At 43.3% G+C, this 20,929-nt stretch overlaps 1 protein-coding gene across 1 annotated transcript in view; it reads left to right on the forward strand.

Moving 5' to 3' along the window:
- The window catches only part of EXD3 (exonuclease 3'-5' domain containing 3), a 459,528-nt gene that overhangs the window by 98,467 nt on the left and 340,132 nt on the right, over window positions 1-20,929 (forward strand). The window contains exon 4 of the mRNA XM_025203011.1: window positions 2,023-2,119. Within this exon, the coding sequence (XP_025058796.1) occupies window positions 2,083-2,119 (37 nt within the window). The 5' untranslated portion in view covers window positions 2,023-2,082. The remainder of the gene's footprint in view (window positions 1-2,022; window positions 2,120-20,929) is intronic.

Raw genomic sequence — 20,929 nt, forward strand, 5'->3', positions numbered from 1 at the left:
CAGAGATCCCAGGGGGAGCATTAGGGTTGCAACAGCAGCCTCCCAAGCTGGAGCTGCTGCACTACCACCCCTCAGGAACGCCCTGGGGCCATGTTCACTACGCAAGGGGCTAGTGGCGACCCCTCAGACCCAGTGCTGCCTGCCCCAGCTGCCACCGCGCCTCCTCAGGCTGAGCCAGCCCTGCCTCAGGAAAGGGCCAGGTCCTGCGCGGCCCCAGCACCATGGGTGGGAGGTGGAAGGGCGCAGCGCACCCAGTGCAGGCCCCCCACACTGGGACTGGTCTCCCACTGCCCCTGGGGTGACCTGGGGAGGGCCCAGGCCAGTAGTGTGGAGGAACTTCTTGGTTCCCACTGCTCTTTCTCCTTAAGAAAGGAGTTGATGCTTTGCTAACCCCCCTTGTCCCCTTCATTACAGTACTGGTACCCTATAAAATGAGTTTCAGCGCAGTCTTGGAAGGGGAAAAGTGTGACTTGGAGTGCAGGTCTCATGGTTCTGGCTGGCAAATGAGACAGAGGTTCATGGGGAGGAAAGGTTGAAAAAGCCATTTAAAAGCTGTTTTATAGATCTGAATGTGACACAACATTTTGTCCAGCCTCTTTTCTGTGGTTCCAGAGTCAGTCCTTCTGGGACTCCTGCACCACTACATTGAAGAAGGAATTTAAAAGAAATCTTGTCCGAGTTCTGGGAATTGGCCCAAATGTGTGTTTGTGTCAGGGACTGTGGTCTGGGCCTTTAGGGAGCAACCTGAAAAACTCTTGCTTATAAATGCAGAAGTTGTTTTCCTCTGCCTCCGACTAAAACAAGGCCATGTTCCTGCGAGCGTCCTGGGCCATGAACTTACCACTTCAGCAGGGGTGTTTTTTCACACTGATTAGTAGCATAATGATGACCCTTTGAGAGTATTATTACAGTGCTTTATTTTGTTATAATTTAAAAACCTTTATTCCACCCTTGTATTTTTTTGGTGACAATGCATATGGGAGTCAACATCCCAGTGTGAGATGTTTACATGATCCCTACCTACCCCATTAGAAGATACCCCATATCTGTTTAGGTGGAATGTGTGCTGGAGAAGGCTATAATTTTTTTGATAGTTTCAGGTGATCATGAACAGTCAGCGTAGCATCATTAGAGGGACACACAGCCAGGAATAGGCAGTCTTCTAGCATTACAAGTTGATGCACACAAGCATCCATCCAGAAGCACCATGTACTCCATGCTGAGTGCTGTTTGTGGCTCATCTGTTTCTAATATTCTTAACGACACTAAGTGTACACACCTGATGTAAACTTTTATCAGGCTATTCAATAATGGAAAGTCCCTTGTTTGCCTAACATATTTGTGTTCTTCCAGGCATTTCTATTCCACAAGAACATGCCGCCTGGGTACTCCCAAGGGGGAATTTCCTTCCTGATAAACAATTCTGTAGTGATTCACCAGGAAGGATGCTGTGGTTAAGGCACTGGATTGGGACTCAGGCAACTGGGGTTCTATTCTCAGTTCTACCACAATCAAGATGTAATAATGAATGGGTTGATGAGCAAATATGGGGGTGGAGAAGTGTTACTAAAATACAAACATGTTTTTGGATTAACTGTTTCCTCCTGTTTGGAGGCTATGTAGATTGTTTTTGTTTCTGTTTTTGTTAGTGGAGACGAATAAACTGATAACATCCAAGATGAGGCCTGAACTGACACTGAGTGAAGTATGAACCTAAAAGTTAATGTTGGTAATTGTAAAGTCAATCTGCTGCATTGACCATGTGGGAATAATTGGTATAATGTGCTCAGGTGACAGTGTCCAGTCTTACTTAGTTGGCTGATTTAATAAGTCCTCACTTAAGGGCTCATGCCTTTCAAAATGTGCTGCAGTTTCTATGAGAAATCAGATGCCAAACTCCTTTTTCCCCTACCTTGCTGAGGATCAAATGTGTCCCTTTGTATGGTCTGCAGATTTGCTATTTTCTTTGTCACAGCTTATAACGTTCCCATGGGGTAACTCTCCATTTTTTTTTCCTTTTAGAATTGAGAGCTCTGGCTACAGATCTTTAGCTCAACTTAATACTGTGTCTGTCTAGAAAAGATGAATCAGGAGAGCAACCCGAGCGAACTACCTGGTGGTGAGTTTTCAGTCTATGTAGGCACTCAACTTGTTTTCAGATTAGTGATTGTCCATGTGATTTGCTTTGTATTTATTTTGCCTGTTTATATAGTATCAGGAAATTAAACCACAAAGAGAAATAAAACAAAGAGGGTGATTCCTGTGCTGAATCAACCAAAAGCATTTTACACTGTGCCTTGAAGGTGACTGTAGTCAGATGTCAAAATTCTGGAAATTAAACTCTGATTTTAAAAATTGATTATGGCAAATGTTTTAATAGCCCCCACCTACTCACAAGAATACTAATTTTAATTAAAATGTATTACACAATTCCTTAGTCAGGTATTATCCATAAACTATTCTTTTTTCTGTTAGTCATTTGCCAACAATTAGTAGCCTTCTAATACAAAGGTATCTCTTTTACCTTATGAGCTAAAGGTGTATATATAAACAGTGGTGTAATGACCCATAAAGGCCTAGCTTTATACTCCTTGGCCTGCCCTAAGATTCATCACAAATCTCTTGCTCAATTCATTATTGATGAACTTCTGTAGTGTGGTGTAGTCATCCAAGCCTGCTAATGCCACATCTCTCAGCAGCCTCTACAGCAGAAGGAAGCTTGAGAGCCTCATATCCCAAAAGCAGTGCCTGCAAATTCCAGGCTCCTGTTCAGCTATGCACTTGTTTTGACTTGTAAAGAGCCATTCTCATTCTGATGTGAGAGCTGTTTTTTTGTGCTTTCCATTGTTCCCTGTTCTTTGGTTTTGGGCAAGGTTTTTTTTGTCTGATTGCTCTTTTTTTCCTTTTTTTAAATAAGTAGAGGTGGTCAGTTTACTTGCTATTCTGTTTCTTGTCTTGTGAGAAGTAGTGAGAGTCCATTTCTTTGGTTTTGGCTTTGGTTTGGTGGGGGTTGTCTAATTTTTTCTACAATTTTAATTCATTATGGTAGTGTTGAGATGGACCCTCCTGGAAATAAGTTGCTGATGGTCCTCAGCACAGTTCCAGCGGGCAGACCTGCTCTGAGCAGGGTATGTTGACACGGTGCTTCAGACTATGGAAGCTTCCTAACCCAGCGCTCGCGGCATAACTGTTGGCAGAGAAATTGAACAGGTGGTAGCAACGCTAAAAAATCCCTCTGTAGTATTTAAGAACAGCGAGTTCTGCTTTTAACTCTTTAGTGCTTTGTGTATTTTTTGTCGTTGTTATGACTGAAAGATAGGTTCATGGCAAGAAACTGTGGGGTTGGGCAAATCAGCAGTGTGAGGGGACAGTCCAGCATTTTTGAAGTGTTAGAATGACATTCGGTGGGAGGCTTTGTAAGCAAACCTTAGTGGTGCCCATGAGAGAAGGGTGGAGCAGAGGTCGAGCATACTCAGATTATTTATTGAGCCAATAGCTCTGCAAGATTTAAAAAGGGATGGGGATGCTCACAGGGATATCAAGAACACACAAAGTTACCAGAATGAATGCAACATTTGGGAAAGGATATTAAAACTCATATTTCAAGGCTTGGGCTTGACCCAGGCTCTAATAAACAAACATCAGGATGAAACCCTCTTCAGGAACAGATGGTCCCACATACGCGTTCTGCCAGGTTTTATGCCTTCACTCAAGCATCTGGTACAGGCCAGAGTCCGGCGGTAGGACACCAGGCTATAGGGTCTCAGCATCATTTATAGTAATTTCTGTGGGTTGCCATCTGTGCTGTAAATAAAGTTGACCCTCTCTTTGGACGTCTCTGATACACAATCTCCATTTGTTTAGCTTCCAACACCTAACTTGGCTTCTTGTAACTTTGAGGAGAACCTCAATACAGTTCATTGTCTGAGCCTCACTAAGCCTACCACTTTGCTAGGAGTCAGAGAGGAAGGATACTTTAATCTTGTGAAAGATTAAACTATTTTTACTGTAATCCAGCTGGAAGGGTAGCACTTTTCTCAGGGTATGAGACAGCCAAGTTTTTTTCCCATTCTCTCCTCCCCTCGTATACAGGAAGGAAGTCCTGGCAAGGGCCCCCTTAGCTTCCTGTCGACTTCTGAGCACATTTCCAGACACAGCCTTCTCCACCATCCATCACCCAGCTCAGCAAAACAATTACTGCAGTGCGACGGGAAAAACACACGTTTCACATAAACACGTTGGAGGGTGTACGATCGCAAACCACTAGAATTCACACACAAGCCAGATTTATCTATGAGCTGCATCTGACAGGAGATTATTCAATTCTTTCTTCCTTTCCCTTTGGAACCAAATGTCCCAGCCACTAAAATTCTTCTTTAAATGAGGCTTATAACCAAATGTCTCAGCCACTAAAATTCTTCTTTAAATGAGGCTTAAAAATTAAAATCAGACCTTCCAATGTTTATTAAAGTAGCCACTGCATTGGCAAAAGTCAACAAAATGTATACAGCCTTAGGCCAAGAAAATGACTAAGGCTGGTTTCTGCTGTGAAACACTAGAGAGGTGATGTGTTTGCCACGGGGGAAGATGTAAACTGTTCAGTCTCACATTACTCAGAGAGAGGTCCTTGCCAGAAGATCAGACAGTAAGTATGATGAGATCCAGAACAAGGCAGTTATGAGACCCAGGGTTTAAAGTTGAATATCTGACCATAGAATGGTTTAGGTATAGTTGATCTTGCCTTTGGGCAGGACTTGAGATGACTTCTTAAGATCCCCTCCAGCCCTATTTTCTGTTTCAGTTCTGATATGGTTGATATATGGCACCTTAAAGGAGAAAAGAAATAACATGGCAGAGACATGCCTTGAATTTAGCCTTACCTGTCCTGAGGATGACTGCCGCATCTCTTCGTAGAAAGGGGTGGAGGAAGCAATTCACTACCACTTCTGCATTAAAGGTGTATATTTCCAATGATTGTCTCAGAAATTGATTTGTAACATTCAGACAGTATTCTTGGTACTATTTCCTTTGTAATCTGTCAGGCATTTTTTTAAGCCAAAAGCTACTTTTGCATTACTTTTTATTAGCCTAGTGTTCCCATTTGCTTTGTACCATGGGAGTTTCATCCTGCTATGGATGCCTGTATCCTTGCCTGCACTGTTCTGTTGTAGAGCTTTGATGAGAGATTGCCAGGAACATCCCACAAAGTGATTGTATGACACTGTTGTACAAGAGTGTAGGTCAGGATGTCAGTGCCACTGAAAAATGTAGAAAAGTTAGGTGCCTATATACCTGTTAGTGCAAACTGCATCTCTAAATGAAAGTGATATTTAATCAAGCATAACAGTTGGGTGTTCAGAAAAAACAGGAAAGTTTGGCTACATCTAAGGTTAGAAGAAAGCTACTTTTAAATATGCTAAAGCTGCCTTTTTCACACAGAAGAATAGGCCCCCAGGTCTGAGCACCTGCTGCAAATGTTCCCAGAAATAAAGCTTAACCTGCTTTACTGTATCCTCCCTGTTTTGGCCCCCAGCCATGTCTATCTAAGAAACTATCCTTGGGTTCTTCATGCTAAGGTGCTCTTTTCTGATTATTTATGTCAGCTGCGGAAGAACTTGTCTGTACTTTTGAGTGGAATTGTGCAAACGACATTTGAGGGCTGTCGACTTTTGGGTGACTTAGCTAGTACCCTTGCTGCAAAAAGGGCAGGTCCCAAGTCATGATAAACCAAGGTAACTACTCCAGGGATGCTCCTGGATGCAGCTTCCAAGGCCTCTGTTTCTGACATGCTTGAGGCAGTGTGGTGGGTGGTGAGGGATATTCTTGGAGCGTGCTTACTGCTTCAATTCTGAGTTTGGAGCATGTTGAGCAGAAGCAGTTTGGCGGGGGCTTATTTTTCAGTGGTAGCCTAAAGAGTAACTTAGAATGAGTGTTGATTAAACATGGGCATAACATCTTTCCAAAGCCAGGTCAGAGGTTTTTTAGTTTGAACAGTACAAGATTTCAGATTAACTGTGCAATGAGATCATACCCCAAAACTTTAACATTTGTTTTTAGTGAAGTAGAAAAAGACTTCTACTGGACCGCCCAATTAAATTCACTGATGGCCTTTTTGCTGGCTGGAGTGGACGCTCCGTAATTTCACGAAGTTGTTTGAATTGCTCTCTCTGAAAGAGTGATCGTAATTAAAATGCTTTGGTGCAGTTCATTGTATGACTGGCAATAATAATATTGTCTTAAGGCTAAAATTTGGCTAAATAAGGCAAAAACTTGAATTCATGCTGTAACTGCTATAAGCAGAAAACCAATTTGTTCTTTTTAATGAGCCAGATTTTGTGTTAGGACTTGGGGAAGGAAGTTTATGAAGGGCATGAAGAAGCAAGATCACATAAAAGCCTTGTGATAGGTTATTGAAACCTGCCACTCCAGGAGAATCCTGCTGCTTCAACACAGTGGCTTACCTGTTTACCTTTAAAAAAAACGCTCCTCTTTCTTCTAGATGAGGCGCTCAAGTCTTCTTTTAAACAATAGTAAAAATAAAATTAAAAGACATGCAGCTTTGGAAAGCTGCAAGACTAGCTCAGTGATACTTAACTGCACATAACTAGTCTTTTTAGCTCTGTGTGCCCATCACTGCTGTTAACTGCTTTCCTCTTTTTCTGTGTTTCATCTCCTTACTGTGTGTTATTTTATATAGTAAGGTTTAGGGGAGTTAGATGCCTTTACAATTTTGGCTCTAAACTCTTCTGGGAAAAGATTATCTCTTGCTACTCTGAGCATGTGTAGCATCCTACACCATACAGCCCTTGTCCTGATGTAGTTTTTGTAAGTGATGCTGCAATATGAATGATAATATAAGAATAATTATATAATTCTAAAACTCTCATAAAATACAAATAGATGATTCTGGTAAAAGAGGACAGTGAGCAATAAGAGGCAACATGGACCATGAATGGGGAATGTACACATGTGTGCATGATCAATATAGTATCAATAACATATTATAAAAAGGAGCAGCTTTGAATTGCAAAAGAAATCTGGGAGAAAACTGATTTTGAGCTCTCTGGGTGGGGTGGCTTCCACCAGTGTTCCAGTAACTGTGGCTGCCTGGGAGTTGAACAATCAGATCCTGACAGCGGAGAGGTATCAGTGTGCACCAGGCCATCAAGAGGAGGTGGTTAGAAAATATCCAGGACCTCGTTCTTCAGGGCCGTCTCTGTGTCCATCTGAAATCCTGTGAGTTTCTAAAGGGAGTAAAAAATAGTTTTATGTCCCACCCTACACCCAATTGCCCAGCAAGCTTGCAGTGTTTTACACTCATTTCCCTGTTTTGTAAAATGTTTCCATCTCCCCCTTTGTGAAAAAGCCTGAATCTATGAGAAACCATGGAAATGCAGAGTGCTTTTGCCTGTTGCAGGGTTTCTTGTATTTTCCCCTGAAGTGTCTAATTCTGATCACTCTCAGAGACAGGGCACTGGTCTAAAGGTACTGTGGTACAATTTGGCCTGTCATTTCTGCATCCCTAAATACACTGAAAAATGTTTCCCCCTTAATTTCTTTCAGGCAGTTAAAGAGTTGTTAGCTAAATGGGTTGAAAAACCAAAAACAGACAGAACAAAAATGTGGTTTGTTGACAATGTCCCTTTAAAACCCATGAGTGCCAACTTGAAATCAGTCCACCACATTCTAGTTGAACAATGTTAGGAACGCAGGGCAGGCGTAATATGATCAGAGTTGCTCAAAACACTCAGCAAAAGTGCTGCTGCATTTTGAACAAACTGCCAGTGACAAAATTGCCCTTTCCCAGGAGAGTGAGAGTCACCAGTTTTCATGCTCACCAGGGGCATGAAAGGAGTCAGGGGGTTGAGAGCCCCTTCTAGCAACTATAACTAGCTAAAAAGTGAAGCCTCCGCACCAATCTGGTGCCACAGAAGTCTATGTGATTTATTAGTTTCTTGTGCCATGACAACCACGTGCTGTGGTAACAGCAAAGGTGCAAAATAGCCCATGCATTGAAATTGCCTGTGTGGCAGTCATTCCAGCCAAAAGAACTGACTGGCTGTGTTTGAACATTCCCAGAGAGGGATAGTATAAATCACCAGTATCAGAGATTGCTTTTGTGATTTACCTGATGGTCTGTACACTCTTTGGATCATAAGCTGCTACCTGGTGTATGGCAAAAAGATTGAAAAGACACAACACCCTCTTCCCAGCTTTTCCCCACTCTGATCCTTCTCCATAAACTTAGTAGGTTGTATAACAACCAGCTAAGTGCACCTGTTCGGCCAACTCCAGGTAACTTCACTAGATCAGGGCAGTGGACTGCAAAGTATGGTAATGTTGTGGATGCTAGTAAGGTGAGATGGGGCTTCGTTGCTAATGACAAGGGTCAGATACGAACCAGAATCATATCTCAATACGGCTCCCTGAACAGGAAAACAGCTCAAAAGATGAAAATGTTTTCTGCTTTCCATTACCATCCCACTCCATGACCCTTCTCCACTAGGTAGGCATTGTCTTTTCCTATTTGAAAAGATCACGCAACTACTTGTCCTCTATAGGAGCACAAAAAATTGTCTGCAGCGACCAATTTTGCATGTTGATACTTGAGGTGCCTAATCTATCCTTAAATCAAAGAGTATTAAGATAAAAAACACAACTTCCATTTGTACATGGGTCAGGGAGAATGGTGCTGCCATATTAGGATTTCATTTTTATGTTACAAAGAAATCTGACTGTGAAAACACAGCAAGTTCTGCCCATTTTTTAAGCCAGGGTTTGCTCAGTATGTGTGATTGTGCATTTTTTTAAATTAAACTATTTTGTAAGCACTTCCTTCCTGCATTTCTGAGAAGGAGGGAGGGGAGTGCAAAGAATGTTTAACTGCCTTTGACGGAGGAGGAAAACTGAAGAAAACAAGAGATGCGATCCTAAGTAACTACTGACCTTTTACTTCAGCCTGGTGATGTTTTTCAGCGGCAGAGCCTCCAGGGAGTAACAGCATCCTCCTCGCTATTGTGCTGCCTGCCCAAAAAGAGGGCTAAAGTTCAACTTTTATGATGTTCTCACTCTGGGCTTGTGGGAAAAAAGGCCACATTCCCTTTCTTAGGTCATATGAGTGCAAGAGATGACAGAGTCCTACAGTCTAGCCTCAGGGCATTAGGCCAGTTCAGAGTGGGACTGGACTAGTCTGACAGTTTAGGTAAATATGCAGCCAACTTCATCTCCCCACAGAGGATCTCAGCAGGTGGGAGGGTAATTTGCACTCTTAAATAAAAAGCACTCATTTATACTGTATTGGTATGTTGCTGTTTCATAAACATGTATTGCTTGCCATTACTCATAAAAGGCCCCTGCACTGTACTGTTCAAAGAATCTTTTCTTTATCTAGCTCTGGTTACTGGAAATGCATGATATTCCCTGAGATAGTAGAAACACTAATGGTCTGTCTATGTCACCTCCGTGCTGCTCCAGGGAGTACTTGTTGGGAAGCATGCCTCAGCCATGTGCTTCTCCTTTGAGTGCACCAGATCCTGGAAATGAGGCAATATAGCTGCCTGAGAGGTGGTAAGTGCCTATACATTCTTGAGCTCCATGTCTCAGGTGTGCTTCTGGGATCTATCCATTCTCTCCCCAGTATTTTAGGCAAGTCTTACGGGGGCACTGACTGACCCACCATCATGGCTGGTCAGTAGCAACCTATTTCCAGTTATTTCATTTACTTTCACCATTGGGTAGAGGACTTATTTCTGTAGAAATTATTTTTAGCCTCATTGTGAAAGAGTCATTACACATAACATTTTACTGTTTGTTAATGCAGCATGATTTTATCTGTGAGAAAGTAGAAGTGACCCTTCAAGGCTGGGCACCGTTCATAAGATCATAGAAAATGAGGGTTGGAAGGGACCTCAGGAGGTCATCTAGTCTAGCCCCCTGCTCAGAGCAGGCCCATGCCCAACTAAATCATCCCAGCCAAGGCTTTGTCTAGCTGGGTCTTTAAAACCTTCAAGGATGGAGAGTCCACAACCTCTCTGGGTAGCTTGTTCAAGTGTTTCACCACCCTCCTTGCAAGAAAGTTCCCTCAGCCTCTCCTCATAAGCAGGGATCCTGGTTTTCTCTGATTTAAAAAAAATCCTCAATTTTTAGTTAAAATAAAGTAACCCCTAATCCACATTTTTCTGTGATTTAAATGAAACACCATATAGATATATATCTATATAGATATATCTAGATAGATAGATAGATAGTGATGTTTTATTTTAATTGTGGAAAAATGTGGATTTGGGGTTACTTTTTTTAACTGAAAATTGGGGATTTTTTTTAAATCAGAGAAAACCAGGATCTGTGCCCCAGCCTCCTCACCATTTTCATTGCCACTTCCCTTGCTGCAGCTTCAGACTTTCCTTGCTGGACTCTCTTCAATATATCCGCATCCTTTCTGTAGTGGGAGGCCCAAGCATTGGAGCATCATTATTCCTAGAAGAAGCCATTTATTCCAAAAACAGGGTCAGCATTTTTAAATTGCTCAAGTTTTTTCCAATAAACAAATGGATTAAAAAATAAAGTCTAGATAGACTTCAAAAAGACTTCCTGCCAATTTGTATTCCAACTGCAATGCTGGCAAGGTTGGCTGCTGGTGAGAATGCCACAGCATCTTTATCCAGCCATTTTATCATCCCTAAAACTTGTTAACTGTTGATCTTCTGTGCTGACCAGTTCTGTATGATGGCTGTAGCTAGGGAAGTAAGCAGCTGTTGTACAGTTGGAGTGCTGCTTTCCTATTGAGACAGTCCACTCATTTGAATTCTGTTTAAAATTTGGTGGTGCATTTGAATTTTAACTTACTACTTTGATGCGGATGTCTTGCATGGGATTGCATTGGCCTTTATAGGCTTGCACAGTATAGAACAAATGTACATAGAATATCAGATGAAATGGGAAATGCATGAGTGAGAACAGTTTGTTTTGCTTTTTGGAGGTGGCTTATGCTGGCCTGAGTAAAAGTCCAGGCAGTAGAAAAGAGTTTTGTATCTTCAGAAACGTGTGTTCACATATACTTCGAAATATGCAACAGATGCACAGGCACTCCTTTCAGGGTTTTATGGATCCACAACTGTCAGCTTTCCCTTTGTGGTCACTATTACATCTCCCCACGTGGCATACACCTGTGGTGTGCTGGCAGTACACAGGACTGTGTGAGGGGGATGGCCAGCTTCAAAATTACAGATGCATATCTATATTTCTTAATGTCAGTTTTTGTCATGGTCTCTTTCTTGCTTTTCTGTGGTCCTAATTCTGTCAGTAGCATCTTTACAATAAACTATTTCCTACCCAGCCCTTAAATATTGTAAATGTGAAGATAGGGATATATGTATAATTGCCTGAGACACAAATGAAGAAACTTCTGCAGACAATATAAAGAGAGCACTTGAAGTCTTCTTGATTTCTACTGAAGTTTAATGGGAAATCACTTGTACATATTTTTGTACATAGGAAATGAGAAGCTCTGGGAGGCATTCAGTCTTTCCAGTCTTTATGGGGACTTGTAATGTTGTTAATGCCTGAGGGACTAATGCAGAAGTGTGAAAAGGGGGTGTCGTTTCTGGGGTATACTTGCTTTGCTGCAAAGTTATACCTTGGGTTTTTCCCAGAGAAGGACTGAAAGGGCCAACACAAAGCCAAGAGCTTGACAGAATCTTGGGAGAAAAAAATGGGAGTAAAATGTAGCCTATCCAGAAAGGAATCAAATTCTTCTTGGCCAGCTCAAGAACTGTTTAATATTAATTCTCCTGTGCTGCTTGCATGTATTTACTTATGTACAAGTGTTCTTCTTCCTATATTTATGACAGGCAACATTTCCTTGTGTGTGTGTGTGTGTGTGTGTGTGTGTGTGTGTGTGTGTGTGTGTGTGAGAACTCTTGGCAGGTAGTTAACATTTATCTTGCTGTCATTGTTCATCATCTACATGTGCAAATGTATCCCAGAGGCATGCCAGGAGCAGGTGAAGGTATGTGAGGAAGGCCTGAAGTCAGACCCAGCAGCTACAAGTCCATTGACTTCAATGGAACTATGTTGTTTTACACCCATAATGCATTTACCCCTGGGTATAGTGATGTATTTGATTTTCTCATTTATCTCCTTTTAAATTTTAAGCAGTATCCATTTCTACTCTTTTCTTAATAGTGTTAGAGTTATGTTGCAGCTATGATGGTCCAGAATATGAATGAAGAGGCAAGGTTTTCTCAGGGTTATGTCTTTTATTGGACAAACTGTGTAGCTGGAATGGAGTTAGACAAGACTTTGAGTACAAGACATTCTTCTTCACATCTGAGTTGACTTATTTTCTTGATATTCCTTGTGGTTGACTAACCAGGCATTTCAGGCAGAGTTTCTAAAACTATTTATTTTTCCTGGGCAAAATAAAATAAGCATTATTTTCTGCCTTCTGCATTTTACTGCAGGTACTCTTTCAGCAAAGCAGTTTTCAGCTTCTTCTACAGCCAATATACCAGGATACCAGAAACTTAGCATAACAAAAGTTCAGCCAGTTCAGAGTTTTCATGATTATAGTGAAGGTTTCCTTGGGAATTTTTTAAACCTCCTAGACAGAATTAAAACAATTCTTCAGCAAGCAGAGAGCAAACTGGGGACCCTCTAACAGATGTAATCACTCAAGGAAAACTTTGTTTGGCTTGGCTGCATCTTTCCTTCATTCCCTTCTCTTTTATCTGGCCGCCAGTCTTTGTCTCTTCCTCTTTCTCTGTCTTTCACTTTCTGCCTTTGTCTCTGTCTTTCTTTCCCCCTCTGTCCACCCCACATCCCCTTGTAGTCTGGATCAAGCAATGCTAACCTGGCTACTTCCAAGACAAACAGCAAATCAAATTGAAAGAAGGGGGCCTTTGGCTGTCATAAGAATTCGTGGCCACTCACTTCCTAGAATTAAAGGGTGGGAGTTGATCTGTAAGCCAGCCAAGCCGGAGACAATGACTAGGTTTCCATTTGTTCTTTTGATACCAACTTAAATATGTACACCAAATGGAAAAACAAAATATACATAAAAATAAATAGAAATCCACTTTCTCAGATGAGTAGCTCCTTCCCTGTCACCAAAATGGGGAGTAGGAAACCCCAGTTTTCTTTTTCTCTCAAGAATCCTGCGGTAAGTGCTACCCATGGCAGATTAATTTGTAAGAAGCAAAGTACTTGATACTGACAGAGCGTGTCTAGTAGGTATACTGGAGCTAAGATCTGGGACTGCTAGGGCCTGGGATCTCAGACCAGAGTAAGTAAAGAATCATGCTATTGAAGTAACATGGTGCTGGAAGACTGGTGTGAGGTCAGAATCGGGCACTGGGCCTTTGTTTTTAGTAGTGCGCCTTACATGCTGTGTTTGATCCTGCTCAACCTGTTTCACTGCCTTCTTCTGTCTTTGTTAGAAGTGCAATAATGCTTTTCTTTTCTCAAATACATCTGGAAGATTAGTGGGTTTTAAAATTTAATTTTTAGATAGGTAAATATAAAACATACCTTGTTTAATTTACCCCAAAATGTAGAGAACCCAGTGCTCCCCTCAGCAGGAGAAAGGCAGAGTAAATACAGGGACAGAGATGATAATTTTAAATGGTAGTATCAAATGCTTGCAATGTTCCTTTTACTACTCTCAGACATTACATTGCAGATTTACAGACATTTCTGGGCAAGCCTTGGTAATACCAGTAACTTGTAAAGAGACAGTGTTGATGGTAGTTACTGTAGCAGCATTGTGACAGAAGCATTTATCTTGTTGATCCGAGCTTGTACAACTTCCTCTTCTCTTGCCCCAGTCTTTCTTGCCATATTTTCTCCCTCGCAGTTGTTTTCCAGTATGAGAATTGTTAGTCCCATATTTATTACCCTTTGCTATAGGAGATTGCAGTATTTGTTTTGAATTTTAAGAGGATGTTTTTATGTCCTCTGTGTTTTTCTTCTCTGTGGGGCAGAGTTGTACTTGCTATTCAGCATATCCACAGGTGATGGATAGTAGAATGACCTTCAGGGAAGGTTAGCTGTGAAATAAGCAGGGGTAACTCTGACGAATAAGCTGTCATGGACCAAGCAGTGGCAGCACCACCAGAATGTGGTGAGGACAGCAGATGGTAATGGTTTTCCTCCTGAAAAGCCACATGTATCCTTTGACAGTGCTGTGACATGGCAAGTGCAGGTCACCACTATAATAAGCCTGCGCAGCCCCCAGCCATGGGTCTATAAGTCCTCAACAGCAGAGCAGGTGGAAGAAGATGTCAAAATCTCAACAGCTGTGAAGGCGAATGAAGGCTGCAGCAGAATGAGATCCCCAGTTGTCTTGGTCTTCTTGCCATTGGATCACGGTCCTGTTCTGTCAAGAGCCACGTGGAAGCTACCGTGCAGCAGGTTCTCCATGGTAAAAGAAGTCATGCACAGGCATCTTCTGTGAAAGCAGCTTTTCCAGGCATCTTCCGTGAAAGCAGCTTTTCAGCACATTCCTCAAGCCCTTTGGTGACCAGGTAATGGCGATGGGAGCACAACTGTGAGGTTGGAAGCTCCTAGTCATGAACTGGCACAAAGGCGGCAGTTACAAGAAGGTTGACTAGCACTTGGATGAAACAGGAGTGCGATTTGGCAGCTGTAACTGTGACTGGGCAGCCCTCTTCAGGATCTGCTCTGCTCACCCCAAATGGGGAGGGGGTTAGAAAAGGTGCACTAAAAATAGCCTGTCTAACACAGTATTCTATATTTCTTCCTGACTGGGTAACCACGTCCAGTGGGATCACCTTTACTATGGTTGACAATACCAGTGAAGAGACACCATCATTTTTGCGACTTGGAACATCGGGACCCTCATGAACAACTCTAATAGTGAATCTGCACGGCAATCGTGGCCCAAGAACTCAGGCAACGCAACACCGATGTAGCTGCACTAGTGAGACTGGGTCCTCTGTGTTATAATTTATCTAATCACGTACATTTAATCAGCAACAGGAAGCCCATGCAAGCGTCCAACAATTTTGGTGACTTGTATTATACAGGTTTCCCTCACTTTATGTGGGTTCTATGTGTGCAAATTCAGTCTTATGCGATGACCTATTTTATACCAAAAATTCGTTATATGCGAGGTATCATAGAAGTAGGGTTGGAAGGGACCTTGTAGATCTTCAAGTTCAACCCCCTGCCTGGGCAGGAGGAAAACTGGGCTCAAATGACCCCAGTCAGGTAGGCATTGAGCCGCTTCTTAAAGCCCCCCAGGGTAGGAGCCAGCACCACTTCCCTTGGAAGTTGGTTCCAGATCCTAGCCGCCCTGACTGTGAAGTAGTTCTTACAGATGTCTAATCTAAACCTACTCTCCAACAACTTGTGGCCGTTATTCTTTGTTATCCCGGGGGGCACTAGGGGAAACAAGGTCTCCCCCAAACCCTTCTGATCCCCCCTAGTGAGTTTCTGGACTGTCACCAGGTCCCACCTCCGCCTTCTCTTGTGAAGGCTGAACAGGTTCAGGTCCCATAGCCTCTCATTGTAGGGTCTGCCCTGCTGTCCCTGGATCATGTGGGTGGCCCTCCTCTGGCCCCTCTCAATGTTGTCCACATCCCTCTTGAAGTGGGGCGCCCAGAACTGGACACAGTACTCCAGCTGTGGCCTGACCAGTGTCGCGTAGAGGGGGAGGATCACCTCCTTGGCCCTACTTGAGATGCATCTGTGGATGCACGATAGGGTCCGGTTAGCCCTGCTGACCGTGAACTCGCGTTGTTGGCCCATGTTCATCTAGGAGTCAGTGATGACTCCAAGATCCCTTTCTGCCTCCGTGTTCTTTAAATTCAGTCTTATGCAATGGGTGTGGTGGAAGCCCACAGTCAGCTGCATGGTGTATTGCATTGTGGGCATGACATGCACCAAAATATAGGCTCCTGTATGGATCTGTGCTCCTCGCTTGTTGTCTGCGACATGTTTCTGTAGTTGCCATCCCCGTTATGGTAATGTTCACCATCACCCTATGCTTGTGTGCACTGTCTGCTGTTGGTGAATGCCAAAAATGTCTTGTAAAAATGGTAGAAATAGGTCTGGGGGTCAATACAGTCAGGGCCGTCCCTAGTGGGGAGCCAATCGGGGTGGGTGCCCCGGGCCCCGCGTAGCCGGGTGGAACGGCCGCAGCAACTCTGCGCTGCTGCTGCTGCCTTCACGTCTGGCCGCTTGGCACCCCCCCCCATCCCCCTCACCACTGAATCTGCCGCCAGCTTCCTTGTGTCCGGGGGCAGGGCCCCGCACTGGCTGATTTTCCTGGGCCCTGCACCCTGCTCAGGTCGTCTCTGAGTACAGTTCAGGTCTTGGAACGCATCCCTATTTGTTACATTGTAAAGTGAGTTCCCTTTATGCAAATTCAAGTTATGTGCTGTTTTCCAGGAATGCATGTACAGCATAAAGCAAGGGAAACCTGTAAATCAAAATATTATGGCCACTGTGTACATTTAGATCAAGCCTCTGCCTGGCAGTTTATAATGAATATATTTATTTTAGGTTTTTCTATAGCCCCTGCCTCTGAGGTACTTGCTGATTTCACTTTATGGCCTCTCTTGCCTGATGGGAGTACTCTCTTATTTAATTAATTGTGTGTTAATACTGGTTATGTCAGGTTGGTCGTTAGCTGTCTATTCCATTGCTATTTAATATGCTACAAAGTCAGTTTTATAACTGGGTGCATCTAGCCAAATGCATTGCCCATAAGTCATAGAAGCAGGTGAAGAGAACATGGTTGTGAAGAACTCTCCCAATGGTTCTGTACATCTGCTCTCAGTTTACTTTCTTGGCACTGGCAGCATTGCACTTCAGCAGGTGAAGGCCTGTCTGCAGCAGGTCATAAAGAGGGGAAAGAAGGAAGGAAAGTGGTACTGAAACTAGACAAGGCTGGTAAATGGTAGCAAGCGATTATTACAAGTACCAGCATTGTGGGACAGAGTTCCCTGTCCCCTTAGGGCTGTCTGTGAATATGCAGTGGTGTTGGTATGTTCATAATGTTTTTTGGTTCTATTTTTGCAGTAGTCCAATAAATCTTGACCTATATGCAGGGTTGTTGGCATCTAGAAAGCCAACATCCTTGTGATAGTTGAAACAACTTGCACAAGAAAATTAAGTTAACATTTTAAATATGTAGCCATGTGAAATGCACTGAATAAAGTGTTTTTACAGTAATGTTAACTTATCTAGTTCATTATAGAAATGATGATTGAGACAGCAAAGGATGTACCCAGATACTGGCAGATAAAACATCCTCTAAGTACCAATGATGGCTGCTCCCACAGACACACTAGCGAGTGTGAAATGCTGCTCACTGTCATTAGTACTATCATCCAAAGTAATCTGGGCAATGAACACAAGAGTCAGTAGCAGGCCAAAAAGGTACTTTCACTCTTAATCCAAGCTTGACTCTTTTGTAGTCTGGTTGAAAGTACTCAGACTTTTGGAGGTGGCAGAATATCTCAAGCTAAACTACATTTATGTAGGATCCTAATCATAGAATCATAGCAAATTAGGGTTGGAAGGGACCTCAAAGCAGGACCATCCCCAACTATGTCATCCCACCCAAGGCTTTGTCTACCCGGGTCTTAAAAACCTCCATCGATGGAGATTCCACAACCTCTCTGGTTAACCTGTTCCAGTGCTTTACTACCCTCCCCATGAGAGAATTTTCTCCTAATATCTATTCTAAACTTCACTTGCAGCAGCTTGAAACCATTGCTCCCTGTTCTGTCATCTACACCACTGAGAACAGTCTAGCTCCGTCCTCTTTGGAACCCCCCTTCAGGTTGTTATTAAATACCCCCTGTCTTCTCTTCTCCACATTAAATAAGCCCAGCTCCCTCAGACTCTCCTCATAAGTTATTGGCCCCAGCCCCCTAACCATTTTCATTGCCCTCTGCTGGACTCTTGCTTTCTATAGTGGGAGGCCCAAAACTGGACACAGTACTCCAGCTGTGGCCTCACCAGTGCCAAATAGACAGGAATAATCACTTCCTTCGACCTGCTGGCAACTCTACTACTAATACAGCCCAGTATGCTGTTAGCCTTCTGCACAACAAAGACACACTGTTGGCTCATATTCAGCTTATTGCCCACTGTAACCCCCAGGTCCTTTTCTGCAGAACTGCTGCCCAGCCAGTCAGTCCCCAGCCTGTAACAGTGCATGGGATTGTTCCATCCTAAGTGCAGGACTTTGCATTGGTCCTTGTTGAACCTCATGAGATTTCTTTTGGTCCAATCCTCCAATTTGTCAAGGTCTTTCTGAATCCTAGCCCTACTCTCCTGCATATCTACTACTCCCTGGCAGCTCAGTGCCTTCTGTAAACTTGGTGAGGGTGCACTCCAGCTCATCTTTCAGGTCATTCACGTGAGGAGGGTGGGGAGGCTCAGTGCCACCTCTGGGAGCCTGATGCTGGCTGTGGTGAGGTGCCCCCTACCCGCCCAACAGCAGTGGGGGCAGTGGCAAGAGTTGTGCCCCCCGCTGCTGCTGGGCATGCAGGGGGTTGCCTCGCCATGGTGTTGTGGCCTGCGTGGGGCTCCAGGCAGTAGCACCGAGCCTCCCTGCCCTGCTCTGCCCTCTTGTTCCGGGTCTGTGCTGCCACTACCGCTGCTGCCAAACTGGGGGAGGCAACGTAGTGACAGAAGATGCAGGAAAGGCTGAAGTACTCCATGCCTGTTTAACCTCAGTCTTCACAGGCAAGGTCAGCTCCCAGACTACTGCACTTGGCAGCACAGGGACCCACACTTTCCCTGATCTTCCTCTTGTTGCTGACATACTTGTAGAAATACTTCTTGTTACCCTTCACATCCCTAGTTAGCTGCGAGTCAGTGTCACAAACTCCACTGTAAATCAGTCTCTTCTGTAGGGTATTGGCAGAAAGGCTCTCCAGTGTTATTATAAGGGCAACCCTATAATCTAACCTAAAAGTGAAGAACAGGCACTTTGCTATGAATGCAAATTTATTTTCTTTGAAAACCCATTAATAAACGGCCCCAAGCTTTTTATTAAACTTGGAACATCTGCATATTATGTTCTAGAAGTGGAATCTGTTAGTTGTTTAGTAGCAACTAAATAGCAATGCTCATATAATAGTGTCTAAACAGTTTTGGATGGTTAAAGAGGAAACCATGCTTTATTTAATGACACCTGATAATTTAGAGTTTGGATTTTTTTTTGACCCAGAAAACCTATAACATTGTGTTTCTAAAACCTTATGTTTCTGGAAATGTCAAAGAGCTTGCTTATCTTGTTCATTCAGATAAACACCTTTCAACATCCTGTTTTTCTTATGTCATACGAACAGGAAAAGAACGATTGTTTGAGATGTGCGTCAGTCATAATTGTAACCAGCAGTCCTACATCCCTCCCCATTTACCATAGTGACCAGTAAATCTCTTACATATGTGTCAGTGGTATGTTAACAGGTATCCTTTCCTTTGTACTTCAGTCACCATCATGTGGACTATAACTTTACAAGTCATACACAGTTGGCACCCTTCAAAACCTTCTAATTGTACCTTAAATGGGGAGGCCTGACAGTTTTGGCTTTTCTACTTTACTTCAGTATCTGTGTTATTCTGGATATTTCCCTGTACTTACTGCTGGGAATAATGACAATTTTGAGGCAAGTTATTTAGTGAGACATTACTGAGGGAATTGGCAAGTTCTGGCCTATTTATAATCCACTCATCTTGCATTAGAGAGGGATTGGTTTGACCCAAACATGAAAATTGATTTGGTCATATTCTGAGTGATTTAGGTATGGCCTAGAAAGCTTTTGTACCTGCAGAGAGCAGGTTTTAAGATTTTCGGTGCCTGCTATAGGAGTTGGTGACATCCCTAGTACCTGAGGTTGGGATTTTCAAAATTTGGTGTCCAAATCTCATTGTATTTTTGGAAAACCCACCTTGAGACTCCTTGCACAGCAGCTTCTCATCCTCTGTCTCAGTGTTGCCAGAGCAGGTGAGAATCTCCAAGCATCACCCAGGGATGTGAATAAGTAAAGGAAGAAGTCTGTTTATGCTCTTTTTCTTTTAAAATATGATGGCTTTGACTTTCAGTATGTACATAGATATTCATTTACAAGGTCTGTAAAAGAATTGGATTCTGCTTTGGAAGTTCTTTCTTGGCAGATAGATGGACTGAACTGACTCTATTGTCTTCTTTAACTGTTTGAATCTACATCTTAGTTCACTTGTCTGATTATATAAATAAGGAACAGTTTTCAGCTTGATGGAGGCTGATTATCTCATCTAAATTAACTTTTGAAGGAAGTTAGGGTATGCTGTGCACAAGGCAAAAGGGCAGCAAGCAGGGGCCAGGGAGCCGTGTCCCCCCACAGGATGTCCCTTCTGGGATGGAGCTAAACCCAGCCACACCATGGCTATGCCTCTTTGGCCTGATTATATAAATAAGGAACAGTTTTCAGCTTGATGGAGGCTGATTATCTCATCTAAATTAACTTTTGAAGGAAGTTAGGGTATGCTGTGCACAAGGCAAAAGGGCAGCAAGCAGGGGCCAGGGAGCCGTGTCCCCCCACAGGATGTCCCTTCTGGGATGGAGCTAAACCCAGCCACACCATGGCTATGCCTCTTTGGCCAGGAGAGGGTCTGATGGAGCTAAAACCAGCCACACCATGGCTATGCCTCTTTGGCCAGGAGAGGGTGATAACTGATTAGTCACTGCTGCCTGCAGCGGCATGTTCCAGGATGCTGTGGAAAGCACTTTGCCCATGCATTGGGAGGGTGCCCTAAGGTCTGCCAGGCTAGGGACAGACATTCAAAAAGCCTGAGCCTGAATAGATTCAATCTTTACAGGTTAGTCTAACCTGGCTAGGCTAAATCAATGTTGTAACTAGACAGACATCCCAGAAATGCAGGCACATGCTTGCAGTGGCTCAGATAG

The sequence above is a fragment of the Alligator sinensis genome, unplaced genomic scaffold (genome assembly GCF_000455745.1).
Source record: "Alligator sinensis unplaced genomic scaffold, ASM45574v1 scaffold235_1, whole genome shotgun sequence".
Taxonomy (NCBI): domain Eukaryota; kingdom Metazoa; phylum Chordata; order Crocodylia; family Alligatoridae; genus Alligator; species Alligator sinensis.